This window comes from Chroicocephalus ridibundus, chromosome 8 (genome assembly GCF_963924245.1).
Source record: "Chroicocephalus ridibundus chromosome 8, bChrRid1.1, whole genome shotgun sequence".
Classification (NCBI taxonomy): domain Eukaryota; kingdom Metazoa; phylum Chordata; class Aves; order Charadriiformes; family Laridae; genus Chroicocephalus; species Chroicocephalus ridibundus.
Genome location: NC_086291.1, coordinates 51,312,298 through 51,339,146, shown reverse-complemented (window position 1 = coordinate 51,339,146; position 26,849 = coordinate 51,312,298). Strand labels below are relative to the sequence as shown.

At 47.5% G+C, this 26,849-nt stretch overlaps 1 protein-coding gene across 1 annotated transcript in view; it reads left to right on the top strand.

Moving 5' to 3' along the window:
- LMF1 (lipase maturation factor 1) overlaps nucleotides 1–26,849 on the top strand; it is a 263,087-nt gene that overhangs the window by 117,675 nt on the left and 118,563 nt on the right. The window contains exon 6 of the mRNA XM_063345009.1: nucleotides 24,641–24,808. Within this exon, the coding sequence (XP_063201079.1) occupies nucleotides 24,641–24,808 (168 nt within the window). The remainder of the gene's footprint in view (nucleotides 1–24,640; nucleotides 24,809–26,849) is intronic.

The window sequence follows — 26,849 nt, the reverse complement described above, 5'->3', positions numbered from 1 at the left end:
GTCAGGAGGGAAACCGCTTGCAATAACACTTATAAGCATAATAAACCACCGGTGCAATTAAAGCTGTGAAATGTTCTCAGAGCAGAAAGGCTCCTGGTGCCAGATGCCGATTTTGCTCAGATTGACCTGGAGCGCGGATCCGTCGGTGGGACGGTGCCTGCCGGGTATGTGCGGTGGCAGAGGGGCCGAGGCGCAGGCAGGGACTGCAGGCAGGGCTCCGTCACCCTTAGCGAGGTGTCCGCTACGAGGGCACGGCTCTTAAAGCCCTAATGAGGGCTGGGGAACAGAGCTCCCCGCTTTTTGTTTTATTTCGGTGCTCCCAACAAAACAAGCTAATATCTACCCAGTGCCTGCAGCCATTTGGAAGCAGATTAAAAGTTTTCATCGGCTCTTCTTAATAGAGCCAGATAAACCAGGCTAATAGTCATGTGTTGAGTTATTGAAGGGAAGTTCAGGTAATATGCAATCACCTTTAACCTTCGGCTTCCTAAGACCTCCTGCTTAGCGATTGTTTGTCTGGGGTGTAAACCATAGTCCAGTTCATAAATTATTATGTAGTTCCACTAACCTTAATGCAGTACAGGTTTCACGGTGTTTCATTTTGTAGTGTAAGCTAATTCTGGCTGTGCACACAATAAAGCTCCAACGTTGCTAGAATTAACCCTTTCCCTGACAACTCGGAGTTTGCCAGTAAGTGAATTATCACTACTTGGGCACCGGTGTCTATATTTTATTCACGGGCGTGATCCACCTGTAATTCTCTCTTTTTTTCCAAAGTTTCTGAATCTGAAAATTCCCTAAGTAAAACATAGCAGGAAGTTTTTATAAAAAAAAAATTTAAAAAAAATAATCTAAGATGTCATTTTTAGAATTCAAAGTTAGCACCGCTGTGATGGTTTCAGCCTAAAACTTATGGTTAACAGTTTTGCATCCATGATATTAGAAAAATGTATTTTGCTATAATATCACATACAAGAGTTGTCTGATATTTTTTTAATTGAGTACAAGTCAATAGATCCCGTGCATTGTGCACTTTTCTCTCCACTGACCGTGGCAAGGAAGTAGTCCCAGAGGATGTTCAGAAGTTGGGTATCTCTGCTTGAGTCTGCCTCATCGTTTGATGTGTCAGGAGATGCAGCTGAGCCCCCCCTTGAAACATGAACGTCTGAAACGCCAGTTCCCACAGAGCTGTACCCTTTCTTCGCTTGCGTAATTTCACTCTAAATTAATTTTCTGCCAAGGGGGGCAATTGCAATCTTGAACTTGTTTCTCAATGTTTGGGGGGTGTGGTGGCATGTGGCTTTTTTTAATCCTGGTGTTTTATGGCTTTTTTTGCTACGTTTCCCTGTAGTTTACTTTATTCACAATTGCTGCCGGAGTACGACAGATCTCGCCCACCTCAGGCATTGTTTTGGGCTGCTAAAGCAGGGAGCGAGGAGCCGGGCTGGCTGCCCTCCCGGCTGCGCAGGGGCGATGCTGCCCTCTGCGGGAACACCGGCCCCCCAGCCCCACGGGCTCCCCGAACCCCTCTCCTCCTCCCTCGCTCCGGCCTCTCCTCTTCTCTCCTGCTTTTCCTCCTTTGCCTGCACTCGGACAACCTCACCGCACAGATCGCTGCCGCGTGTTGTAATCACGCCGTGGAACAACCTCATGGTTAGTCCTACTGCAAAATACCGTGCGACGTATTTTTCTCCCCACGAAGACTTGAATATTCAAACATTAAACCAGCGTTCGTCAGCAGTCCCTATCTGCAGATTTGGTGCCCCGGCACTCGCTTTTCCCCCGTTTTCCCCGACGTGGTGTGGTAGGTCTCAGGCTGGATCGCAGCGTGGTTTCTCGGGGTGCCGGTGCATGTGGGTGGGTTGCTCACTCCCACCACAGTGGGAGAAGGGCTCCCACTGGAGCAGGAAGCAGAAGCTGTCCCATACAGAAGAGAGTTTTCACCAACATATAACAGTCTTGCATTTTCCTCCATAATAAGCTATTATTTCCTCCATAATAAGCTAATAGATTCATGTTGCTTTAATAATAATAATGCATTAATATAAAACCACATTAATATAATGTAAATGTACTTAGGGTTTAGTTGTTTCGTTTCTTCTTGTGATCATCTATGGAATGTTCATAAGAACGTGGGGCAGCACAAAGACTCTAAGGGTAGCACCAGCTGCAGTGTATTCATACACCTTTTTTTAATAACAGTTATTCTGAATTTCTTTCAATAGTTCCTCCTCCTATTCAGCAGTTACTGTTTTCCATTTAAGTAGCAGATACCCCACTCTGCCCTATGAGGGGCGGCTGATCTGCAGCATAACTGAAGGATAAAAAAAGACTGAAAACCTTTTAAAATGGAGAGCAGAATCCTGTTGCTTGCGGGGGACTGTGAATCACTATAGCAGGAGGCTGGGTGCAGGGGTATTTTGTGTGTGTTTATGCCCAGGCTGCTCGGTAGATTTTTGTATTTGGACTCTTGACATTGTAATTTTTTATATGGAGGCGCTGAGAGAGATGAAATTCAGGTATTGCTGTTGGACAAAGCAAACCTTATGGAGGAGCTGCCGTTTTCTGCAAGCAGTTGCTTTTCGCCTTGCTCTGCAACAGCCCTGTACACCGGCGTGCTCAGCGTTTCTTGTTTTTGGAAAAAGTTATTGCTTCATTAGCTCTGCAGGACCTGGATCGCATCCATGAGGTGGGAGATTTGCACCAGAGGAACTGGACTGCCATTGAGGCCCGCCTCGTCTCTGATCTTCGTCCAGCTGGCTTTGGGAAACCTTCTACTTTCTTGGTCCTCGGTTCCTTCTCCTAGAGCTGGATCTGATCCCCTGTCCCACTACGCCGCGTTGGCTTACCTGTGAATCCCATTCTGACCTCCTGGCCCAATACCCAGGACCAGGTTACCTCCTGCTCCCCTTGGCTTGGGCCAGACCACCTCCTGTGCTTCCCATTGCGCTCGGCCCCCTCCCACCCTGCTCACGGTGCCCCTCTTGTATTATCCAGCTCAACCATGTCGTACAGACCTTGCTCAGACCAAAGAGGAGTCTCTTACAGCCCCTCCATCCCCCTGCAGCCAGACTTAAAATATAGCAGTGCTTCTTAGGAGACCCACCCTATCTGCCTGCTCTTGCTACTGGGCCAGAGCTCTTCCAGCTGGGTTCCCTGTCCTGTCAGTTGCTTCTCTTCTTCTAGAGTGAGTGTCCATCACTCTTCCCCATCCAGCCAGAATGGTCTCCGGAGGTCCTTGGTCTGTGGAGGTCCTTGGAGGCTGACTGTGGTTCACGTGATCGTGATGTCCTCTGCAAGAGGGTTCTCAAGCCTGCAGATCTATAGTTCTTCTCCTGGCACCCATGAGAGGAACTGTCCGAATCTCTCCTTTCTCAAACAGGCCACCCAGCCGCTGCTGGCAAACATTCAGGCCAACCCCACAGGAAGATTTGGCTATACTTTCATTTGGGTTTTTGTCACCTCATTGCGAACGCTGCATGGTCCAGTGTGTCTCTGGACAGCTTTTTCCCCTCTTCCCTTTGAACGGTGGGTAATAGCCAACTTGCTCGTTGAAAGCAGGAATGAGTCTGCACTGGTACTTTTATTCCTGCTGAAGTATCTGCCCCACTGGTGCTTTTATTCCTGCTGAAGAATCTGCCTTCACGCTGCCACGTGCACGACTCCATCAGGATGGTGAATGCCATTTCTTCGTTCCCTTTTCAGCCAAGGGCTCAGCCCCCAGAGTGGATTCCCTCATACATGGTTTGCAGGTTCTGCTGGCGCTCCTGGGAGCTCTGGAGCCCCTTTACTCTCTGACATTGAGCAACATGGTTATTGTCATCTTCCACTGACCCTTGACAATCGAGTAAGAGACTCTTTTGCGTTGAGTCTAGTCTGCCACAAAACCGGGGTTAGAAGATGTTTGAGATATCTCCAGGCAGCCAAGCCCACAGCCAAGTATTTCTGTTGTTGAATTGTGTATTTCATTGTCTCCCCTCCCAAAATTTTCTTTTCTGCTCTAGGCATGGCATTTGCAAACAAGGCAGCAAATAGCTGTGACTCTCCCGAGGCACACATGAAATTGTTAATTCCGAAAGTGCCAGGAAACACAGGACATTTCTCAACTCCATCCCACCTCTGAAGTCTTTTCCATTTGGTACTACGAATGGGCTGTTTATTGGGGCAGCAAGTTTATTTTAAAATGCTCGATTTTGAGGAAGAATTGCTGTTACCGGCAAGCTGGTCCGTGATGAGGTGCTGTGGTCAGTCATGGGGGTAACGCAGGAGTTTCCAGCAGCACACAAACTCACAGAATATGGTGACATGGTTGTATCATGTCATGTAAATTGTACTGATGTGGTTGCAGAAGATGGAGCGATGGTACGTGCGGGTCCTTACCAAGGGCTGGGTACAAAGCCCCTCCTATCTGCGTCGCCGCTCGCATCTCCTTACACCCGCCTGATTTTTTTATTTTTGCAAGGAGTCCGTTTTCCTCCCAGCAGCAGCAGCCGCCGATGTTAGTTTTTCCATATCCACCGGGAACCACACTCCTCGTTAAAGCCGTTCCAGGGCGGGAGGAGGGGAGGGATCCAGTTCCTTCCAACAACACGCCGTGCCGCTCGCAGCAGGCGCGACGCTGGGCGAGCAGAGAACATTGACCCATTGAGGAAAGCGGCGGCTGCCGTAGGCACGTACCTGCCAAGGGCTCCCGGTCTCCTTGCTGCAAGCTGACACCTATTGGCACCGTCTGCACAAAGAGGTCCCGAATAATTTAAGAATCCTCTTTAAATGTAACTAGAATAAGAACAAAAGCATAATTTTCACATTCCGGTTAGCTGCTTTTTTACCGATCTGGGGAGCCCAGGAAAGGAGTCCTTCAAGTGCAGATTTGTCCAGCTTCTTCCCTTTCCTGGGCTTGTTTATCTCTATTTATTAATTCATCCAAGTCTTAAAATAGTTTGGAAAGTCAGTTGCTCTTTGCTTTTCCCCTCAGAGCTCATGAGAGGAGGACAGTGAATTTGTAATGAGGCTCCTTCAAAAGTGTTTGCTAGCTGTGCAAACCCAAGTGCTGAAAACAAATTCATACAAATCTGAATTTTGTAACCAGGCTGCCCTTGAGTTCCCTTTGCAGTGGCTTAACTTCCATTCTCCCGAACCTCCACAAATCTCTTCGGTGTTTGATAGCAGTTTCCTAGATTGCCAAAGACCTGCTTTATCCAAGTAAGGAAGAAGGATGATAATTATTTCTGTCGTGTGAGTGCTGTGCCAGTGGCTTGATGGGGTCTCTGCCCTCATGGGGAAGGATGAGGAATTTATCTGCATTCAAAGCTTTTGGCCTCCTCTGTCTAAATGAGGTGGTGTTTGCCTTTTCGTCCTGTGAAACGGTACTTCTGTGCGCGACTTTTTCTTCCTACCTCCCAGTTGCGTTGCCTTAGGGACCAGCTGGACGTTTAGACGTGCTGCAGGTGAATGGGGCGTTGGGATCACGTTTTTAAGTCAAGTCCTTTTTAAGTCAAGTTGGATAAGAAGTTTATGTAGAATTACTTTAGCCCTTAGCGATCTATTACAAACACAGGACCGAGTCGTTGCTCTGCCTGTTCCAGGTATCCGTTGTAGCATCTGCGAGAGATGCAGACTTCTAAAAAGATGTGGTCAAATGTGTGTGAAACTGCAGAACGCTTCTGTACTTTCATCCACAGGGTCAAGACTCTGTGCAGGTGCTTGGTCAGGTTTTAAATACATATTTGTCTACATGAATATCAGCTTTTGCACGTGAAGCTGTGGGACTTGTGCATGGTAACTGCTTGTTTGTGCGCCAAAACTGGTGGACCAAAGCTGGTGCAGCCTCAGCTGAGGAGCAGAAGAGTGTGTTCACACAACATCTATTGCTTTGTTGGTCGGGAACACCAGAAATGAGTTTCATGTGCGCTACGTATTGAGAACTTCTGCTCTGGGATAAGACTGTCGAGTCTTTTTTTTTAATTATTTTTTTAACTGGAAAATTCTGGTTTATTTCTTTATTCACATGGGATTGCCTTCAAATAATTAACTTCTATAAGATCAACCACAGTAATGTTTATATGGAGAAAATTATTTGGGTATTTTTGATACATGTGCTGGCAGTGAGGCGAGGAAGTGGAAAAAACAGTTCAGCAGGGAGGGGAGGGACGGGGGAGAGGGGCTGGGGGCAGGTCAGCGTGGCTGCGCTCGCAGCCTGGGCGCATCTGCGAAAAGATGATGACGGATTGTAAAGCCTTGTCATTGTTGAACTGAAGTGGTCCCGGTTGATAAGTCTGATTAAAATTATCCCCATCCACATTTTTCCGGAGTGTTTTCTCCGGCCGGAGAGATGCCGCGGACTCTCTGGTCCATCTGACCTGGAGGGGCTCTCGATGCTCTCCAGAGTTGGCCGCTCTTCCCGTGTTTGCTGGTTTGTTCCTTATCCCTGGGACTGAGAGGTTATTAACGGTGGGTACCAGCTTAACAGGAAGCAATGGCTAGGAGTTCATAACTGGTTTTTTCCCCTAAACATAGAAGGAAATTGCTGGCGATGGTGAACTATAGATGTTTTAATGGCAAGCGCCATTAAAGAGTTTTACTTCCTGGCTTACTTATTTGTAAATTTTATTTTAATTAGTGCATCGACTTGGAAACGCGTTAATCACTAATACATAGGTTCGAGCAACTCTTTTCTTTTTGGGTTGGTGCATACTTTTAATGCACTGAGCTGCTTGTGTGGGCGAGAAGCTTACTTTTTAAATATTTTATGGAAGGCACAAAGTCTCAAAGGTGTTTTATGTGGCAAGCTAAAGATGTAATTTAATAACAACAAATAGTTGAGGGGTTATTCGGGGAAAGTTTGCCTCTGTGCAGAAATGTTGAAGAATGTAATGGAAAATCCACATTACCTATGCATGGCACGCTGCTTTCTGTTGCCCCCTAAAAGGACGAGCCTGTGGCTTTATTTCATTCGACTGCTCTTTTTCTGGTAGAGTCTGATCCTAAAGTCCTTGCTTTTCCCTGCTGGGTTTCTGTAGCGCGCAGAGTCACTGGCCGTGGGATGTCTTCCACTGCTTCCACTGGTTACGTGGATTTCGGGAGAAGTTTCCAGAGGCAGTTCAGGGCTTTGGAGCCAGTGACCACTTGCACATTCTGGTTGTGATTGTAATAAACCACCTTTCTCTAGATAAGGACTTTTTTGTTGTTGTTCTTTCCAAAAGCCCATGTGCCAGGAGACTTATGGAAAATTCAAATTTCAGGGAGGAAAAAAAGAAATCCAATGTTTTAAAAGTCCCTATAGAAGTTTTCTGCTCCCACCAGCTCTCTCCTTCTTGGCACAGAGTTAGAAAAGAAAAGGCTGGTGACAAACCCTCCGGGCGCTTGCGGGAGCTCGGGGCACTGCCCTCCATCCGCCGAGATAACGCCTGTGTCGCGTTCCAGCTCCTGATGCCGTCCGGTAACGAAGTTACACCTCGCAAAGGTGAGGGATGATAAAGGAAATGTAAAATGATTCGTAGCAGGAGTGGCATGAAATGTCATTACAGGGGAGGTGGTGTAGGCGGGGGGGACCAAGGGACGGGGAGACCCCTCTTCTGTCCTGGCCGATGGCGTTGATTTAATATAGCGTTGATTTAGTACACCATTTTAGCCATGTCACATTTTTTTGTACTCCTTTCCTCCCTTAAGTTGTGCCGTGTCTTTATGAGGCTTTCTGCTGTGATCTCTCACTTCCTCGGTATTTCCACGGCATTCAGCATAAACTGGGTCCCAGACATGGACAAAATGCTATCCAAACAAAAATACTGGGGTTTTTGTGCAAACGCATTTGGGATGAGCAAGTGGGACAGCGCTGAGCTCACTCTCACCTTCTTGTTTGCTCTTCCTTGGCAGTGGGATGCTCGGGACTGGGCTTGGACGGTTGGAATAATCCATAAATTACTGGCAAAAATTGTGGCACATTACACAGGCCTGGGCAGTTCTGGGCAGTGGCTCTGTGTAACGGAGCTGTACGGCTTTGCTCTGCATTGCAAATCCGAATTATTTAAATACTTGGCTAGGCAGAGACGTGCGTGGGGGTGGCCTCATCCTAACGTTGCTCTTTTGCTCTCTGGATTTCTTGTGGACAGTCGCGTTTGCTTTATTTTGTCCTTGATTTAAGTACAGCTGGAAAGGCAGCTTAGACTGTATTTAATAACTAGTCCTTCAACACAGAGAGGTGCAGAAAGTAATTTGTCCCCTTGCCAAGCACCAGAAAGAATGGGCATTTTGTTCTTCGCTTCACGGTGATTTTACCTGGGTGTATTATGGAAAGAGAGAAAGACTTGTGCTACTGTTACCCTGCACGCTGTGTTGATTTATTGAAATTGGAGCCTGCGAGTGTGAGTCGCGAGGTACGTTCTGACATGGAATTTCTAGGAGAAATATACAATTGGCCTGGTTATTATTTTTTCCCTCCTCCGTTCGCTTGGGCATCTTTCCAGCTTTTGCACTAAGGAACAAGACTTTAAATTAGTCTTGAATTTTAACACAATGCAGCTTCGCCTTCATATCCCCGGCGTTTTATTATAAAGCGTCTGAGCTTGCGTTCTTGTTTCATCTCCATCACCTGCTCTGCAACAGATCGCTTCTCCTCTTTTTTTTCTTTCTTTTTTTTTGTTTTTTGGGTTGTTTTTTTTCAGAGGAATGAATTAAAGAGAGGCTGCAGGCGTTTGTCCTGCTGGGCTGAAATTGTGGTTTTGCTGTGACTTAAATGTCATTGTCCCCTTTCCCTGTGTGTCTGCATGGACTCCGGTTGCTGTTGCTGGTGTGTGTGTCCAGGCAACCCATTGCCTTGGCAGGGGAGCTCCCGACAGAGCCAAACCTGGACGCAGGATTTGCCCGTTTCTGCCCGACGTGTGTGGCAGAGGAGATGTTATGCTTTGCCTCCAAGCAGGCGGGAGGAAGAGGAGGAGCCAGGCTGGGCTGAAAATGGGTTTTATCAAATTATTGAATCGGAGCAGGCTGCTGGCAGCAGAGCGGTAGAGGCTGGGTGAGAGCTCGGACGTCGCCTGGTCTGAGCCCTGCTCACACGTGGCCTCAACAAGCTGTGGATGCACTGGAGTATTTTCTCTTATTTAGGCAATTCTTAGGTTGTTGTAGAAGCTTAGGATGCTGACACTGCAGCCAATGCTCTATATGGCCATTTTACTTATGAGATTAATGGCAAAATGGAATAAATTTGTTGGACTATAACAGAACTTTATCTCTCGTGTAAGTAAAAGCACATGTGAAAGGCAGGAGGGGGCTTTGTTGGGTGAGACGGTGTAGCTGGTCTTTTCTGTAGGGCCTTATTTTGATTTATGTGCTCATATTTATATATAATTTTGTATCTGCTTCCAGAAGCCGATAAAGACATTACAGATGTGGTGGGATGAAAATGTAGGGATTAGAAATGGCCTGTTCATTGCGGGTAACAAGATCTGAGGAAGGCGCTCGGTTCAGCTATAGCAGCAAAGGAATCGCTGCTCTGCATCGGGCGGGCGCTCGCGCTCGTTGGGAGGAGAAACTCTTCCTTGTACGTCGAGTTACCGGAGGAGGATTCACAGTCAAATATATAATGCATGGGAGAGTTTCAGCTGTACGGGGTGAATTACGTTCTCACCTCTTAGTCTTTCTATTAAGATCATTGCTTAAAATCTGTCGATGTGTTCTTGAGGCGGGGGGGACATGGGGCAGCTGAGCGTTGGCTCCCGTGTGGCAGCCAGATGTGCGCTGGCACCGGGGAGGGCCGGGGGAGTCCAACCCTCTCATATCGCAATACGGCCTAATGAAGTATTGGTGTATTTGGCTATGGAAAAATTGACGTAGATGAGCAAACCACAGGGAAGGAATTGTTTGGTGACATGGTGCTGTGTTATCCATGTCTAAGATCTGTGAAAAACGTAAATTCCCTGATAGCAGCTCTGGTTAATTTATTTCCTCTTAAGCTGTGTTAAAATACATTAAGAAATCCTTCTCTTAATTAATAATACATTTTTTTTTTTGTATTTTGTTATTTTTAGAGCAAGAAATTCAGGATGACTATTTTGTACTGATGCTTCCAGACATATTTCGCATCTCCTTATTAGACATCCAGACTGCTTCTCCTCCAGTTTAAATTATTTACTGGGCAGGTTTTAACTCTTAGAGAAAAGCTCTGATCTCAGTTAGAACTCTGCGAACCCGGCGGGGTTACATTGCGAACAAGCCTTGAATCTGTTCCCGTTAACAAATTCTCGACAAATTAACTTGGGATTTGAGCATTGCAATGCTTAGATTTTCTCTGTACTTCACCATTAGCAGGTTTCTGTTAATTGTTGTCCCACATAGTTATTAACGGTGTCTGTGATTGTCAAGTTAAAGCACTTCCACAGGCTGATGTTTCTCCATGGAAAACATATCTGCCTCTTGATACGTGTAGTAATTCAGGAAAACACTTCAACGCGTGCTTGCTTTGAGACTTGGAGCGGTCGTTTGCCAGCGGATCGGGACCATCGCGGCGGCAGTGGCCTGGCGAAAAGCAGCGGTCGTTGGATTGGGATGGTAGGAGGCGATTTTGGTGAGCACACGTAGGGCAGAGAGCTGGAGCTGCCGGCATGTGGAGACCACGGCAACTCAGCGCAGGTCCTCTGTCGTCCTGCCGCTTTCCTCTCTTCCAGTTTGATCAATGGCAAAAAGCCGCCTTCCCTCTCTGGTGAAAGATCAGCTCCCAAGTAATGATGTCCAGCTGTACTGACAAAATGTGATTGCTCATCAGTTTGGTTGATGACTTAATCTGGGGCTGATTAGCATCTTGGAGACAGTCCAGACGATCAAAAATGATGCATAATTTTGCTGCGGGCCACAGTTTATTTAACATTTTAGCATCCTTCTGGCTCTCGTGCAGTGGCAGGGGCTCGCGTTGCGATGCATGTTTGCTCTCAACAAGGCCTTGGATTTGGGAAGAAGGGTGCGCTGAAGCCAGGCTCCCGTCATAGGGACGAGGGCGTGAGCTGGAATGGCTTGGTGTTGTGTCACCAGTGACAGCTGCAGGGGACATGTCGGTGGCCGGGACTTCACCGGGCAGAGGTGCAGAGCATCCCATGCTCTCCCTGCCGCATCGCTCCCAGCAGAAGCTTTCTGTGCCCTTGGGGTTATGATAAATCCATAAGAGCGATAAAAATCCTCTCCTTCCCCCAAAAAGCTGCTTCCTTAAGCAACTATATACATTTAAGCAACTGTATACATTTTCCGTTTTCTTCTTGCAGCTTTCAGATAGTCACCCCAACAAGACTTTTTGCTGCTGGGGGGGTTTGGGGAGCAGGAAGAGAGGACAAGACCTGGTGGGACGGACACGGGGACAACCTCTGCGGCTGCCGGGAAGGCTGGGCTGCGGGGGGAGGCAGCCTGGCTCCTGCCCGGCAAGGGTTAAAGCTGGAGCGGGGACTGCTGGAAGAGTTCAGTTGTTTCACATTAGGCCGGGGCGGCCCTGGCTGCCTTCCGTGCTCTGGGAGCCGGGGGCCGAGTCCCCAGTGTTAAATCTGCGTAACCGATGCCGTACAACTGGCACCAGCCTTGACCACAAGTGGCCGTTAAAATAAACATCCCCGGGCTTAACTGACAGGCAGGCTCAAGGAGAAACAGGCCTGCATGACGGGGAATATTAAATACCCGGCGAGAACCTAACTTCATCAGACAAACACACACACACGCACCCCCCCGCCGCCCCGCCATCGCCCCAGCCCCGCGGCATCAATGGGCGCAGTGTTTGGGGCAGGCGCGTGCCTCTCCCGGGGGTGACAGGCTGGTGCCAGCGGTGGGGGAATATGCGAGAAATCCAGCCCCAAAACCCACCCTGGGTAAACACGACGGCGCGAGCCCCGCGGAGACGCGGGGACCAGCCAGCACGGGGACCCCGGCACCGAGCAGGGAGGGAGAACCGGAGGAAGGGAGCTGCCATCCCTTGGATGCTCGGGCTCTGAGCTCCTGCGCCAGGATGTTATTTGGCGTTAGGAAAGGAGGTAAAAGGCTTTATTAAAAATGAGACGTTTGGCTTAGATCGGCAGTCTTATTTATAACGATGATTTGCAAGTTCTCCAACTCAGGACAAGTGTGAGGGCATTATTATGTCCATGGGGATAGTGGAGCGACACTTTTATTGGGTGGAATTTATCTGCCTACAGCATTTATTTATTTTTTGAGAAAAGCGTAGAAACAAGCAACACTTACAAAACAAGCAAGGCGATTACACAAGTGAAATACTTAACGGGCCTCATGGCAAAAGGATTCAGATGCGTGTTGGCTGGTGCTGGTGGGAGAGACTTCACCCAGCCCTGCAGGCGACCCAAAGTCCCTCTCGGTTAACAAGCTACTCCGGCACGTGCTGCTTAGAATCTGTCACGTTTTTGTGCCGGAAGGTAAACCACTTGTTATTAACAACGTACTGTAGAACTTTCCATTCCTAAATTGTCCTTAAAAATGTAGGTAATTATTATTTTTACCTACGGAAGGCCTTGAGCAGGATGGAGGACGTTTATAACAAGCAGACTTTTGTATCCAGACATCCAAAGATGCCCAAGGCTGTTTTCTGGCATTAGCAGAATTTAATACTTCTATCTATGTCACTATGTTCGTGTACTGCTTCCTAGCAAATTGTCGTGTCTGTGTAAGAAGTCATTATTTTAACCGTTTAATTAAAAAAAAAGTTATCTGGGTGGTTTCCACACAAGAAGGTGCAATGCCGGTTTAAACGGCTGCGGAGGGGCAATTCACGGGCGAGAGAGAGCAGGATTGGCTGCTGGATTCATCCCGCTGTTGAAGGAGTTTGTGCATCTGCTCCTCGTGGCAAAGAGTTTTCTAGTGAATTGTTTTACTTGTCCTAAATTCTTTCAGCCTGCGTCCTTTGTTACTAGGGAGAAAGCTTAAAACAGAAGTAAGCTCTGCTTAAGCTTTTGGCTACACCTTTGGGACAGCTACCTGTTTTTCCTGCTTTCTTGTTCTTACTGGGGGGAATGGCTGACGCAGGAGGTGACGCTCCTTTCCTGACTCTTATGCATTGGCAGATTTTTTTCTTCACCCCACCCCACCCAGGAAACAAGAGGATTATTTTTATTCCATCCCACTCTGAGTGCTCTTAGATGAACAGGGGGTTCAGGCCTGAATTCTCCTGACTCAGCCACGGCGTGTCCTGCGGAGCTGGTGCTTCTTGCAGGGTAAAGCAACCTTAGTGTGAGCATGACGAAGTGTCTAGTAAAAGGGATGAGTCATTTATGTGCCCATTTAAAAAGGCCCTTTTGACGAAGTATCACAGAGAAATCTTTCTGCCTGCTCACATTGTGTCCAGGAGCTGTATTACTTCAGCTACAGAGAAACAGTTAAATTTGTAAGATGCTATGGAGTGAAATGGACAGAGTAATCCCGGTGTTTATATCAGTGTAGTTTCTAGGGAACAGGAATAAGATATACCACATGTTATTTTATCTATATATTCAACTTGGATTGAATTGGCGTAACCATTTTGGATTAAAAAAAAAAAAATTATCATCTTCATTATAACCAAGCAAGACCTGTCAATATATTGGAAAATATATGGGCAGAGTTGTCGGGCGTTACTGCTCAAAAATGGGCTCTCTGGAAGAGCACGTGAAACAAGATGAGAACATGTTGTTAGAAATCTCTCTTTCAGTGTCTGAAGCAAAGAGGTGAGGTCTGCTGGAGCAGAGATGTCTTCTGTCTGCTCCGGGAAGTACTTGGGTGTCCTTCTCAGTGCAGAAGGGTAGAGTAGCTCCATACCCTGTACTTTCTCAAATCCCAAGGACCTTTATTTTTATCTTGCCCTTAATGACCAGACAATAAAGAAATAATAATGTATTAACCTGGTGCCACGATGACTAGGGCACAGAGGAGCAGACCTCACTGACGTTACCCACCCCAGAAACCTTGCCCAGGGCTTCTCAAAGGCTGCGTGCTGGGACTCTTAGGTAAAAGATGTGTTCCTAATGATAGCCATCCATTTTTGCACCTCTCCGATGGAGTGAAGGGTCACTTCAGTGTTTTTTGTTATTTTGGAAGGATGTTTTAAGTAACAGTTAAACAGTGTTATGGGAATACATGATAGCTCTGTACAAACATCCAGGAGGATGGATGGGAGCTGACCATCTTCGACTTGTTTCACCCTTTCCAGCCTTGCAGAAACACCTGGTGAGTGTTGGGATCACTCTTTTGTTTCAATATGAAAGTCTCAATTTACGTTATTCTCTGTCCTTTCCTGACATGGCTCAAAGTCTTCTCAGTAAAGCCCAGGTGACTCGCAGAGGTAACCACCACCAGGATGCCTTTCTCACCGTACCCTCAGCCCCTTCCACCCCTTGGATGTTTCATTTACAGCAATGACTGCTCCAACCAGCTGGTTGGTTGAAATACCCACATTTGAGGCAGATGATGTTGAGTGGACTCTGGCTCTCGGGCAGTTGGAGAGTTAAACAAGGCAGCCCACGACGGCGGGTTCCCCCTCCTGCCCCTGGCGCTGGATTTGGTGTGGAGCGCAGTGGCGTTCCAGTTCGGAGAATTCAAATGACCGTCCAGGTAGTCGGTTCCTAATGGCACAGTTTACCCTTTGTGAACATATTTTATGAAAGATCTCACTGTTTGTCTCAAGTTGTGAGGAAAAAAAAAAAAAAAAAGCCCTAACCCAACTCTAAACGTCCAGGCCACGAAGCTGCCTAATCCAAACACAGGCACGAGCCGGGGGCTTTGCTGGCATTCGCCGCACGCGGGTTTTGCCCATGTGTTCCTTGGCCTGATGCTGAACGTCGTATTTATGAGCGCACACAGAAAAAAAAAAAAAAAAGTCCTCTGAAGGAGATATGATCCTGATTTTAGCACCGGACTTTTAAGAAGGAAAAAAAAAGTGAAGCAGTGGGGCCTTTGGGAGAGCAGCCGCACTACGTTTTTAGACTCGTGAATGGTAGGTTAAAGCCCAGGGTCCCTGGGTCCGCCGGAGCAGGCGTAGTGGTTGGAAAGATGTTCTGAAAGATGTTCTTCCACCCTCTCTCTACAGCAGTGGGTTTGCCCTTCAAAGCATATCCCCAAAGAGAGAGAATCGAGGGTCTTCGGTGTACGTGGAAAATGGTCACTTGGCTGGTTTGGAAATAACTGGCTGTTTGGGGCAGATCCACGAGGATGAAGTGGCCCTGCCAGCTCTGTGATCCCACGCGTCTGTGTCCATGGTTTTCCCACTGCAGGAAACCTGGCAGCCTCCCACGCTGGGAAGGAGAGAGTGCTGGCACCTTTCGGAGGAGAGCAGAAAGGCTGAAAATAACCTGGCAGCTGCCACGGTCCCCGCAGGCATCCCGGGTGCTCGCAGGGGTGGCAGAGGAACGTGCTTCTCAGCAGGGTATCTCCCCTCACTGCACTTGTTCTCAACTGCACGGAGTGGTGTTGTACCAAGAGACCCCGAAGACGATTTGCCTGTAGATCCCTCAGCTGGGACAGCAGGCTGTGCTCTGGGGATACGGACTTTTTCCTGATTGAATACAAGCTTGTCTTCTTTTTCAACATGGCAGATAGTTTTTCCTCCTTCTCCTCCTCCTCCTCCTCCTCCTCTTCTGACCATGTTCTATGCTACGGTTCAGCTCCAGCTCCTTAGGGCAGCCTGTGATCTATATTTTTAGTACTTAAATTGAATTTTGAACGCTTTTCTGACCCTGTGGAAGTTATGGCTCTATCTGTTGGCAGCAGGACGCTGTCACAGCCCAGGGCTCTGCCACTTCTGATGGAAAAGAGAGACTTCGATTTGCAAAGCAGCGGACAGGAGTCCTGGGGGTAGCTTTTGGTTCGTGCGTCCTTGTCCCTGTTGTACCCACAGGTTATGGTCATCCATCTCCCATAGCAGGCAGCATCCCAGTGCTGCATCCAAAGCTCCTCCACGACATCCAAGGGCTACAGCAAACCGGAGAGTAACCGCGGTTTGAAACCGTGGGCTCAGCGAAGCAGCCCTGTGCGACAGCAGTGCTGGCTTTGTGCTGTCTTGCCGTGTGGTGTTGACTAAATATCCTTTTTTTTGCACTGCTTTAAAAACACACTGCCAGGAACTCTGCTGAAAAGGTCAGAAAATCCCAGTTCATTGAAAATTCTCCCAGAAGGATATTGTGGTAAAATGGTCCACAGAAGCCCATGCAAGTGACCTTGCAGAGGTCACAGAGGGAATAACCAGAGGGATGAACAGGACAGGAGTATCAAGGGGTGACCTTCAAGGTACCAGTGATCTCGGGGAAATAGGCTGTGGGACCCAGAGGTCCCATCTGGTCCTAGCTAGAGTTAGGAGTATGGTCGCTGGGGTGACCTTTGGGATGAAATGCTGACATCCTTTCCTTCAAAACGTTTTGTACTCGGGCAGAATAGGAACTGCATGAGCTTTAGTGTTGGAAATGGTAAGCACTGTCATCCTGGTCCACTTGGTGGTGGAGCTTTGGGTCTTGCAGTGATGATGAATGCTTGACGTGGTGTCTTGGCTCCGTTTTTTCTCCTTTTGGCTGCTTATTCCCGGGATGTGGCGGCGTAGCTGTTGCCTGTTATCTCATTTACCAGTTGCTCATAAGGGGGTACCTGGTGGGAGCTGGCAAATCCATCAGCGTGCTCATGTACCAAAACGATACCTCTGGCCTCCAGGAGAAAAGACTAAATGAACCCCAAAGTAACGTGTATTAAAAGAAAATGTAAAATGGCAGAGGCCACATGAACTAAGCAGAGGTATTTTCTAGCTGTCTAGTCTAACGTTTGGTATCATTTTTCTCTAGGATTACAGGGGCTTTCACCTCATAAATTTGTGCCTGTTTGAGGTCGTTAATCTTTCTTTACATGTTGCCTTGCAATTTTAGAGCTTTGCCACCATCTGGGATCACATTTTAAATGGAGTTTCCACTCAGTACGTCCCTTTTCATGAAATTATTTATATATAGAGAAATATATAATAAATATATCAGGACTGGGTTGTTTTTAAACATTTTCAGTGCTTTCGCAAGGGCTTACCTTGTGTGGAAAAACTTGTCTTCTCTAATAGAGAGCCATAACATTGACCAATTAAAGGATCACATTTGCAATATACTCTTAAATGGCAATTTAAAATATTGGTGAGTGACCTGCTTCGCCATCCGCTGGGGAAGGTGAGCTCCGTCGGAGAGTGCGGGGCCAGGGAGGGGCGTTCCTGTGTCGGAAAAGCTTGGAGTATGAGAAAGCACTATCTGATGGCAACTGGATATCAAACCTGGAGAAGAATTGCTGCGGCTCCTCTGTTGCCTTTGGGATGGGACCTTCTTGGTAAGCATGTATTGCCCTTAGCTCCTTTTTCTTACAGACGTACCTTCCAGCCTGGTCCACTCCCGAAACCAAACGTGACCCATCTCTGGTGCTCTTAATAAACGAACCTTCTCCCCCAAAGCAGTACTGACCCGCAGTTGGTTGCACCAGCTTCTTCTGGCCCCGCCAGAGCCAAGATGTCTGTTCCAAGCCCCACTAATTATTTTAAAGGGATTTTGAACAAATAAATAGCCTGAACAGTTCGGGGGTTCCTTGTGTAATTTTAGCTCTGGACCCCTCCAAGAATGCACAGAATAAACAGGTGAATCTGTAATCCATCCACAATTAACTCCATATACAGCGAGCAGCTCGGAGGCATGCTACGGAGGAATAGTGTCAATAAACAGGTATGCTGTGGGCCGTGGAAATGTGGTCTTTATTATTGGAGAAGGATAGCTCTGACCAGGAGGTAGGGTGCAGCCTGGAAAAGCAAACAGTGCAGCTACACATCCTTCTGCCCCCACCCAACTTGATGGAATTCAAAAAAATCCGTCATTTCAGTGTACCCCTGGTAAAGCACATCCTCGCTCGCGTTGGTGTAAATCAGGGCTGACTCAGGAGGAGCAAAGCGTGGCTTTGTAGCTGAATGTCACGGATGCGGCAGGAAGGTTTCGCCTACACCGGTGACTTTGCAAGTGCAACTTTGTGACCAGGGGAAAAAAAAAAAAATCCTTGGGATATTTTATAATGCCGAGGCATGAAATTGCACAGCAGAATTTTCTCCCAAGACCCTTTCCCCTCCGGCGTTTGTAGCCGCATGTGCAGCCATCATTCCCCAAGAAACCCAATGCCCAGACGTGAATCATTTCTCTGATTTTTCATGCTTTTAACTTTTCATTGCTGAGGCTTCGCTCAGCCGGGAGAAGTAGGGACCTGTTTCAGCTTTGAAAAACCTTAGACGGAGGGACGGCTGGGGAAAGGAGTTAAAAATGAAACAGCAGATTTATATATATAAAAAGTAAAAATATATGTTCTACATCTGAAGTTTATTTAGGTCCTTTGGGAGAGTGGCGCGGCACTACGTCTCTACTAAATTGCCAACATTTTATGGTCGTGCTGGCACCGAGTCAAACACACATCTCCTTGGCTTGGGTTGCTGTCTTAAAGCAGGCAGATTCCAGTATGTTTTTCTATGAACTGAATATTACTATTGACTGGACGAGGGAAGCTCTGCCCAGCAAGAACATATAGGTAACTTTTCTTTTTAATAGATCTTTCGAGACTTAATTATTTTGATATTGCCTTACTGAAGAGCCGTCCCCTTGTGACCCACCCAGACATTAGATCTCTGTGCATTTTAAGACAGATATAACTTTTTAATTTTTTCTTATGGTTTTATTTTGGTTGGAATCATAGTAATAATTAGGAAGTTTGAAGGGCCTGTTTTAACTGATGAGCTGTTGTGTACGGAAGCGTGTTAGTAGCGTGCACATGGCGATGTGTGCGTATGCATGTGTGTATAAAATATACACAGCACGAGGTACAGCTGGGATTTACACAAGAGGCTGAGCACTTCGCTGCTCAATTTCCTTTCAAAACCCTTGCCTACACGTGTATCTTTGTGCAAAACCACTGTGGTGTTCATCAATCAAGGTTGCTGCACATGTAGAGCTCCTACCACAAAGCCTCGCGGTGAGGAACCAGCAGCTCTCCGTAATCTCCCCCTGGTATGAAGAAGGGTGTTTTGCAGGAGTCGTTGGTTATTGTACAGCACAAGACGGTCGGACTTCAGTCGAGACACGCATCTTCCCACACTTCCCAGCAGCTGGGAGTGACCCAGTTTATCTCCTTTCTGCTTGCTGCTTCTTGCTCTTCTGCACGGGGCTGGGAAGCCGTTTCTGCTCGGGCTTGGGAAAGTGGAGCTTTGATCTGCAGATGCGTAAGGAGGAAGGGTCAAGATCTGAAGCAGAAGAGACTGGCAGAGAAACAGCCTGTTGGATCATGTTGATCAAATTATGCTCTGCGATGGAGAATCCTTTTTATTTTTTGGTCCAAAGTACAAGACAACTGAGAGCTTTTCTTTGAAGCTGAGCAGATGAGTTCATGCCTCAGTGCCTTGGGAAGCTGGAGAACTGTGCTTTACAGTTCACCCGTGCCTTCCACGAACGCTCAGGAAAACATTCAATAATCCCTCTCCGCCTGGTTTGCCAGGGTACCGCTCATCTTCACACCTTTCTGTTTGTGCCAAGGGCTTCCGTCGCTTTGACTGTTGGAGCCTCCGGTGCCCACAAGCCGTTACTGAAGTGTCCGTTGCGCCGAGTTAATCCTGTTTCTTTTGACAGAATAGTTGCTTCCTCTCATCGTTTATTCATACTTGCTATTGTTCCGTTTCCTTCTGTTTTTCAGGATTTTTCTGCCGTTAAGTGCACTCGGATTTGAGTATTTTGGTTACGTGGGTGCCTTTCAATGGGAAAAGAAATTATAGGATCTAGAGCGCGTAGGAATATTTATGACTTGCTTTGTGTTTCACCAAGCCGGGTTTCTGCGACGGGCACCCAGGGTGGCGTTTTGAAAGGCTGTCCTCAGTGTTGTTTTAGTATTAATGCCAAGTATGCTTTTGGTTATCTGAATCAATAGATAATCTGAGTTTACCTCATAGAAATAGGTAGAATAATGGATTTTTTTGTTCACCTTTTTGAAACGGATTCATTCATGACTCGCTACTGTTTTTTGAAAGACGCCGTTTGCGTTTGAGCTGTTGTGGCACTCAGACAGGCGAGCAGAAACAGCAGAGGCTCCTGAAGCTCTGCTGGAGTTTATTGTGGCGTGAAGGAAGGTAAAAACCCGTGATTGCAAAGGATAAAACTTATTCGATATATCTCTGGGCTCCTCCTCATTTGTGGTGGAGAGGACAGGGTCTTCCTCACCCTCCAGCGTCCCCCTCCCGTGCCGCGTGGTCACTTGCGTGGCCATAAGAATAACATCCCGGGCCCTGGCCGAGCAGCGGGTTGTTTGAGGACAATGTGGGACTTGTTTTCCTGCACACGTGTAGGAGAGCGTGGAGATTTCCCTAGGCTGAGCTGGGGTATCTAACGCTGGGATTAAATACTGGGTCGGAGTTTATGTAATGCCATACCAATCAGGAGGCTGAAAGGAGAGACCATGTGCATTTACAGTCCCAGAGAAGAGCGTTTACTCTGGTGTATAATAGCCTTCTGTTGGGTTTTAGTGGCGTATAGTTTAGTAAATTAGGAGTCTTCAGGTACTTAGCACTTTAATGGTTCTCACTAAGAACATAATTAAACCATAGACCCCTTAGGGAGAAAAAACAGTTTATTGTGCATATTTTTAGAATCTGTTACCAGCCCTCGTAAAACCTGGTAGATACAAGCCAGAGAACATACCTTAGCTGGTGACCCAGAATTCATTCAGCAGCCCCCGCCGAGTGTCGCCCCGCAGTCACACGTTACAAATCTGCCCCGTGAATTATGGAATTAATTTTCCCCAATCTGATTTCAAAACGCATTTGCAGCGCAGTTTTTCTCCGGCTGCTGGAGGTGTGAGGGAGGCAGAAGGTTTATTATATTGCACCTTGTGCTGACACGTAGAGACGGGTTTTGCTAATCGTTTTTTTATTTAGAAACATTTTATGTTGCGCAGAGTTATCCAGAAACGGGGCTTGTTGGAGACAAGGGCTCCGCTCTGTTCCTCTCACCGTGCGTCTGCCTTGGGCTTGTTTATTTAGTTGCATCTGACTTGGAGCTGCATTTTTCTGTGTCTGTGCATGTCAGGAGTTCACAGTTTTCGAAGCTGGGGAACTCCTGGCTGCTTCCAGGCTGCTTCGCCTTGCGAAGCAGCCACGACGCAAAGCGTAAAGCTCCAAATCCCCAGCGAAACAAGCCGGGTGAGGTGATCCTGGAATGCTTTTCCCTCCTCCTCCCGGGCTCTGACACCGCCGCCTTTTGACACCACCGCGATGTTTCCTAGGATGTGATTACACCAGGAGAGCACTAGGCATGCCTGCGTCGGGCAAGTTTCCTCCCTAACCCCAGCAGCGTGCCCCATGTGCTGGGTGCAGCACAGCGGGACCCACCGGACGGGACATTGGGTGGCAGCGGTCAACTCAGGTGCAGAAAGGAACCAGGAGGCTTTCCAGCATCACAGGTGCTTGCATTCAGCACCGCAGTGATTCACACGTTGCCCTGGGTCTTTGCTCTTGCCTCAACACCCCTTCCCGAGTAAACATGGCTTTCTCCCCGGGAATCCTGCACTGCGCTACACCCGTGCTCACAGCATCTGGAAGGCATTGGGAGGAACGAACACACACACACACACACACACACACACACACACACACACACACAGCGTTCTCCTTCCCCAGCAGCCTTTTAATGGATTTTTGATACAAGCGAATCGCTTCTCTATCGCTGTGTTTTGTTTTACGAACTGGAGGTTTATGTGCCCAAGAAGGGGCTGCAGCGATGGGGAGGAAGGGTCCCTTACTGATCATGTCCCCGGAGACTCCATCATCAGCACGGTTCTTATCAAATGCCTTCCCTTCCCTCTGTCAGAACAAATGCTGGCTGTTACTAGTGTGTCTGCTGCTGTTTCAGACTTTTGGTCTTGCTTGTCGTTTGAGTTACCTTGCCTGTCGCCCAGCATTGCCCCCACTGACACCGTGATAGTGTCGGCGCTGATAAGGTGAAGGATGGCAATGCTATAGCACCTGGGAGTGAATTATTAACCCACGCCAGATTTCTGTGCTTCACTTCTCCTTTTTCCCCATTTCTACTTCAGGATAAGAATTAAGCTGCTGCTAAAATACATAAACCGCAGGCGCCCCGGCTTTGCCAGCCTGGGCTGTTCCCACGCGAGCCCGTACGTGGCTGCTACGTCAGCCCAAACAAAGAACTTTCTTCTGCTTCTTGTCACACTGCAGTGGGACCAGAGGCAAGAATTTTATCTTTCTGCCCTTAAGCACGGCAAACTGGGGGGACAGTATCTTGAGTCCCAGCCCGAAGCAACAAGCGGGATTTGCTGGCCACAGTTGGCCGTGATAGATGAGGGCATCGGCGTGAGCCTGTGATGGAGGGGAAGGGGATGGGGGAACCGAATGGCACATTCGATAGCTGAGGGTGGTCTTTGCTTTAAGATTAAACAGTGTCAGCCCTGCCCTGCAAAGCTGCAGTCGAATGGAGAACTGCTCTGTGCCATCAGAGGTGCTGGAGCGAGGGCAGAGGAGGGCAACGAAGCTGGTGAAGGGCCTGGAGAATAAATCTGATGAGGAGCAATTGAAGGAGCTGGGACTGTTTAGCTTGAGGAAGAGGAGGCTGAGGGGAGACCTCATCACTCTCTACAACTACTTGAAAGGACATTGTAGAGAGGTTGGTGCTGGTCTCTTCTCACAGGTAATTTGCGATAGAACAAGAGGGAATGGCTTCAAGCCGCAACAGGCTAGGTTTAGGCTGGACATTAGGAAAACATTCCTCACAGAAAGAGTGATTAGACACTGGAATAGGCTGCCCAGGGAGGTGGTGGCGTCACCATCCCTGAATGCATTTAAGAGTCGTTTAGATGCGGTGTTGGGGGATATGGTGTAGGGGAGAACTTTGTAGAGTGGGGTTGATGGTTGGACTCGATGATCCCAAGGGTCTTTTCCAACCTAAATGATTCTATGATCACGTTATAAGATTTAATTACGTATGTAAGTGGGTGTGTAATTTCATGCTTAATGCTGCCTGTTCTCCATGGTCCCTGGCCATAAGTGCTGGAAGGGATCGGGTCCCGGCACAACTCCGCAGCATGGTGCCGATGGGGAAACCATGGCACATCGCAAGAGGGGGTAAGCGGGAGAGCCGCCTTGCTGCAGCTCTGGCGTGCTGCAATCAGGTGGTTACGTGCTGGAAGCCGGCTCATCTCGGGCTGCATATTGCAACTTCTAGGGCTGATACCTCATGTAGGTTGGTTTTGGTTAATGCACTTTAAAAAAATAAATAGAAGAAGCCAAGAAAGCAACCTGCCTTTTTGGAAGGATAAAAGCATTTCTCAGCAATTTGGGATCAAGGTAAAAAAAAATCTCTTTGTGAGCCTCCCCGATGTTCTGGGAATGCTCAAGAGTGGTCCAACAAGCAGATTAACTCGAAACAGGTCCCGTGCAGAGGGGAAAGACCCTGGTGGCACCCGGGGCTGCGGCAGCCCTGACCTCCCGCCCCATGCTGGAGCAGACTTGGCAGAGCTCCTTGACCCCGACACCGCTCCATCCGGCACCGATGTCCGAGGAAGGAAGGATGCGGTCTCCTGTCCTAAGGGGTTACAGCAGCCTCAAACCCATATAAAGCAACAACTTTATTAATCCCAGCTTTGCTAATAAGGAATTACAATAGTTGTGGGATTTGGCAGTGGAAGCACGCTCAGTTGCCATGCATAGTACAGTATTTTCCCTGTTTTGTTTGTATTTTTGATTTAACTACAAATAATTTAAAGATGTGTTGTGTCTCCTTCAATTAAAATTTGTGTCTTCAAACTCTTTTTTTTTGTTGTTGCAGTTTTAAAACAATACCAATGAATCTGAGCTTGTCAGATATGTTAAGATAAATTAATTTCTTTCTTTTTCCTAAAATTACAGCATTTCTAAGGGTGGCAGTTATTAACATATCAGGATTTGGTTTTGTTTCCTTTGTAAAATTTGCAGCTTTATTGTACTGGATGGAAGATCTCCCAGTGTCAAAAAATTTCAGGCTGATAGAAGAATAATATTGTCACAAGGCCAGTATGTAAATACCTTAAACCAATGTAGCATGTTTAGAGGAATTACACTTTCCTCTCCCAAATTACAATTTTGGAAAGCAACTCTACCACCACATTTATTTCAAATTTAAACATTTTGAAAGAATATCTCCTAGGTTTTGAAATCTGGTTTCCATTCCTGGCTCTGTTTGACCTGCTGTGTGACCCTGAGAAAATCTTTTTCTCAGTTTCTGTATCTGCTTAGTTGCTCTGATGATCTTCAGCGCTCACGCAGAGCAATTTAACATCCGTCGGTGTGGAGCTACGTGTAGCATTTCAGTATTAAATAACAGCGGTTTTCATTTCAGATGAGTAAGTTTTGGTTATGATGAAAAAAGAGAAAATTAAAACTCTTGTTTTTTTTAAAAGATGTATTGGTTTAAAAATTCCTTGGGTTTGCATGAAAAAAATTGAATGAAGTCATTTTCTCTAAAATGAAATGAGTGCCCAGAGGCAAAGGACGGTTCTGCTGTGAGCAAACTGGGGGAAAAAAATAAGGAAAAAAGGCCAAGAGCTCTGTAGCTCCCTGCGATGATGAGCCTTGGAGAGGGATTGATTCTTTTTCTCTTCCCTCTTTCAGACGCAGCCAGTGCCCAACCCCATCGCCTACTTCATGCATCGCTCGCCGTGGTGGTTTCATCAGTTCGAGACCTTGGTCAATCACTTCATCGAGCTGGTGGTGCCATTCTTTCTCTTCCTGGGACGGCGGATGTGCATCGTACACGGCCTCTTGCAGATCCTCTTCCAGGTGAGATGCTCCTGGGTTTGCTTCTTAAGGGTCACATCTTCTCCTGGGACGGAGCAGGGGGTGTTCAAAGGGTATAAAACCTCTCGTGGGCTGGGACCCAGGTGACCAGGATGCAGACACACATTTGTCACACTGGGTCCTGCAGCAAGGGACATGGCCACGCGTGCCGGGAGCAGCAGTGGTGTGGTTCGCTGGAGCCTATCTTCTCCGAGCAGGAGCAGCATCCAAAGGAACTGACTCAAGCAGCAGGTCAAGAGTTCAGGCTCAAGTGAATCAAGATGATTCACAGCTATTAGCTGTTGGCTCTCGGGTGGTTCACGCTGGCGTGGCTGCTCTTAGCGCGTTGCTGGAGGTTTCTTTCCTGTGCTGCTGGTTTGGTTTCCATTCATAGGATGGCAGAGAAACATCAGCCCAGGACCAGTGCAAAGGGTCTGATCCTGCGAATGTTTGGGATGAATAATTGCAGTTTCTCCAAAAGTTAATTTTTATAGACATCTTTCACCCTTTGAAGGGATTTTTTTATATATTTAACATTTAAGGGCTGTTCTTTGTCTTTCAAAATGTTTGAGCAGTTTTTTTACAACCATCAGATTTACTGAGCCTAGGTTCATAGTGAAAATAATTTCTTCAAAAATGAATGGCATTCACATTCCAGTTGATTTTTTGGTTGGTTTTTTTTTTTGTGTACGTGAAATAAATAAATCTGTGCAAAAGTCAGAAGACAGAAGCTCCTGCATATATATTTTCCTAGACCACATCTGATTTCTCTTGTCTCTGCCCCGACATAATTCAAACAGCTCGTTAAACCCCAGCCGCTCTGACTCGCAGAAGCACAGCTCTCAGCCCTTGCTGACTGCGGTGTTTGTTCGATATCATTTCAGCATCGTGAAATTCATACTCAGTAGCTGTTACTGCTTCCTGGAAATACGTGTGATGCTTAAACTGGAGAACAGCTTATAAACTCTATTGGTAAACCACAAAAATGCTGATCAGATTTTAAAGGGCTGACATAAAAGGTGCAGGATTTGTGCCCTTGCAGGGATGCCTGATCATTCTCCTGCTTCTGAAATGCATCCCGTTATGTCTGGCTACCGCCGAACACGCAGCTTGTACCTCTGCTTGCTCAGCACACCTTTTTGGCATCGGGTTTAGTTTTGTTGGGATGGATCTTCTCAGGCTGGAGGTCCTGGCAGTGGGGCAGAAAAGGTCTGACCTGAAGAGGTCTCGGGGCATTGCTCCACGAGGTGCCAGTTGTGTTTGTGACGGGCATCGCACCTGAGGTTTTCAGTGTCATGGGCAGGATTATATTCAGCCCAACCCTAAAATAAACCTGCTCTTTTGTCTCATGGACAAAGCAAAACATCCCGTCTCTATCGGCTGCTCGTTGCAGAAGCATGCGGGTGTTGACATGGCAGAGATCAGATTAGCGAGCAGGAATTGCGTGCAGAAATAAGTTTGTGTGAAACAATATGTAGGGAGGATAGCGATGGCTCTTTCTAAGGTGAGTAGACCCAGAAAAGGAGCAGAGCACACCACGGTGGGCGGCTTGTCAGAAAACAAACCACGCTGCCGCATTCCAGGCAGAGCTGCCGTGACTCGGGGCAGAGCTCTGCTCGCATCTGCCTTGGCAGAAGAATAGTAGCGTGATGGACTGAGATGGTGATGCTTTATCTTCACGTGTTGGCCAGAAGAAACTTCCATGACCAGAAAGCCTGACCAAACGCTCCTCTCTCATCCCCTTCTCGGCTCTGGGTTTCGCCGTCCTTGCCGTGTTGCCGGGCAGGGGCTGGGATGGGGCACACGGGGGATGCGCCCCAAGCCCCTGGCCGTGGCTCTCCGCCTGGCGCACGCCTGCAGCCTCACGGCTCCTCCGAGGGCCCCTAACGAGCAGCACGGCTCTTTGTGTGCTGGGGGACTTCAGCCGGAGCCAGTGGGATCTGAAAAAGCCAACTACATACAATAAAGGCTCATAATGACATATTGTAAATGCATGCATCTAACCACCCTTTAATTGGCGCTTTATTGATAGTTTGCAATTACT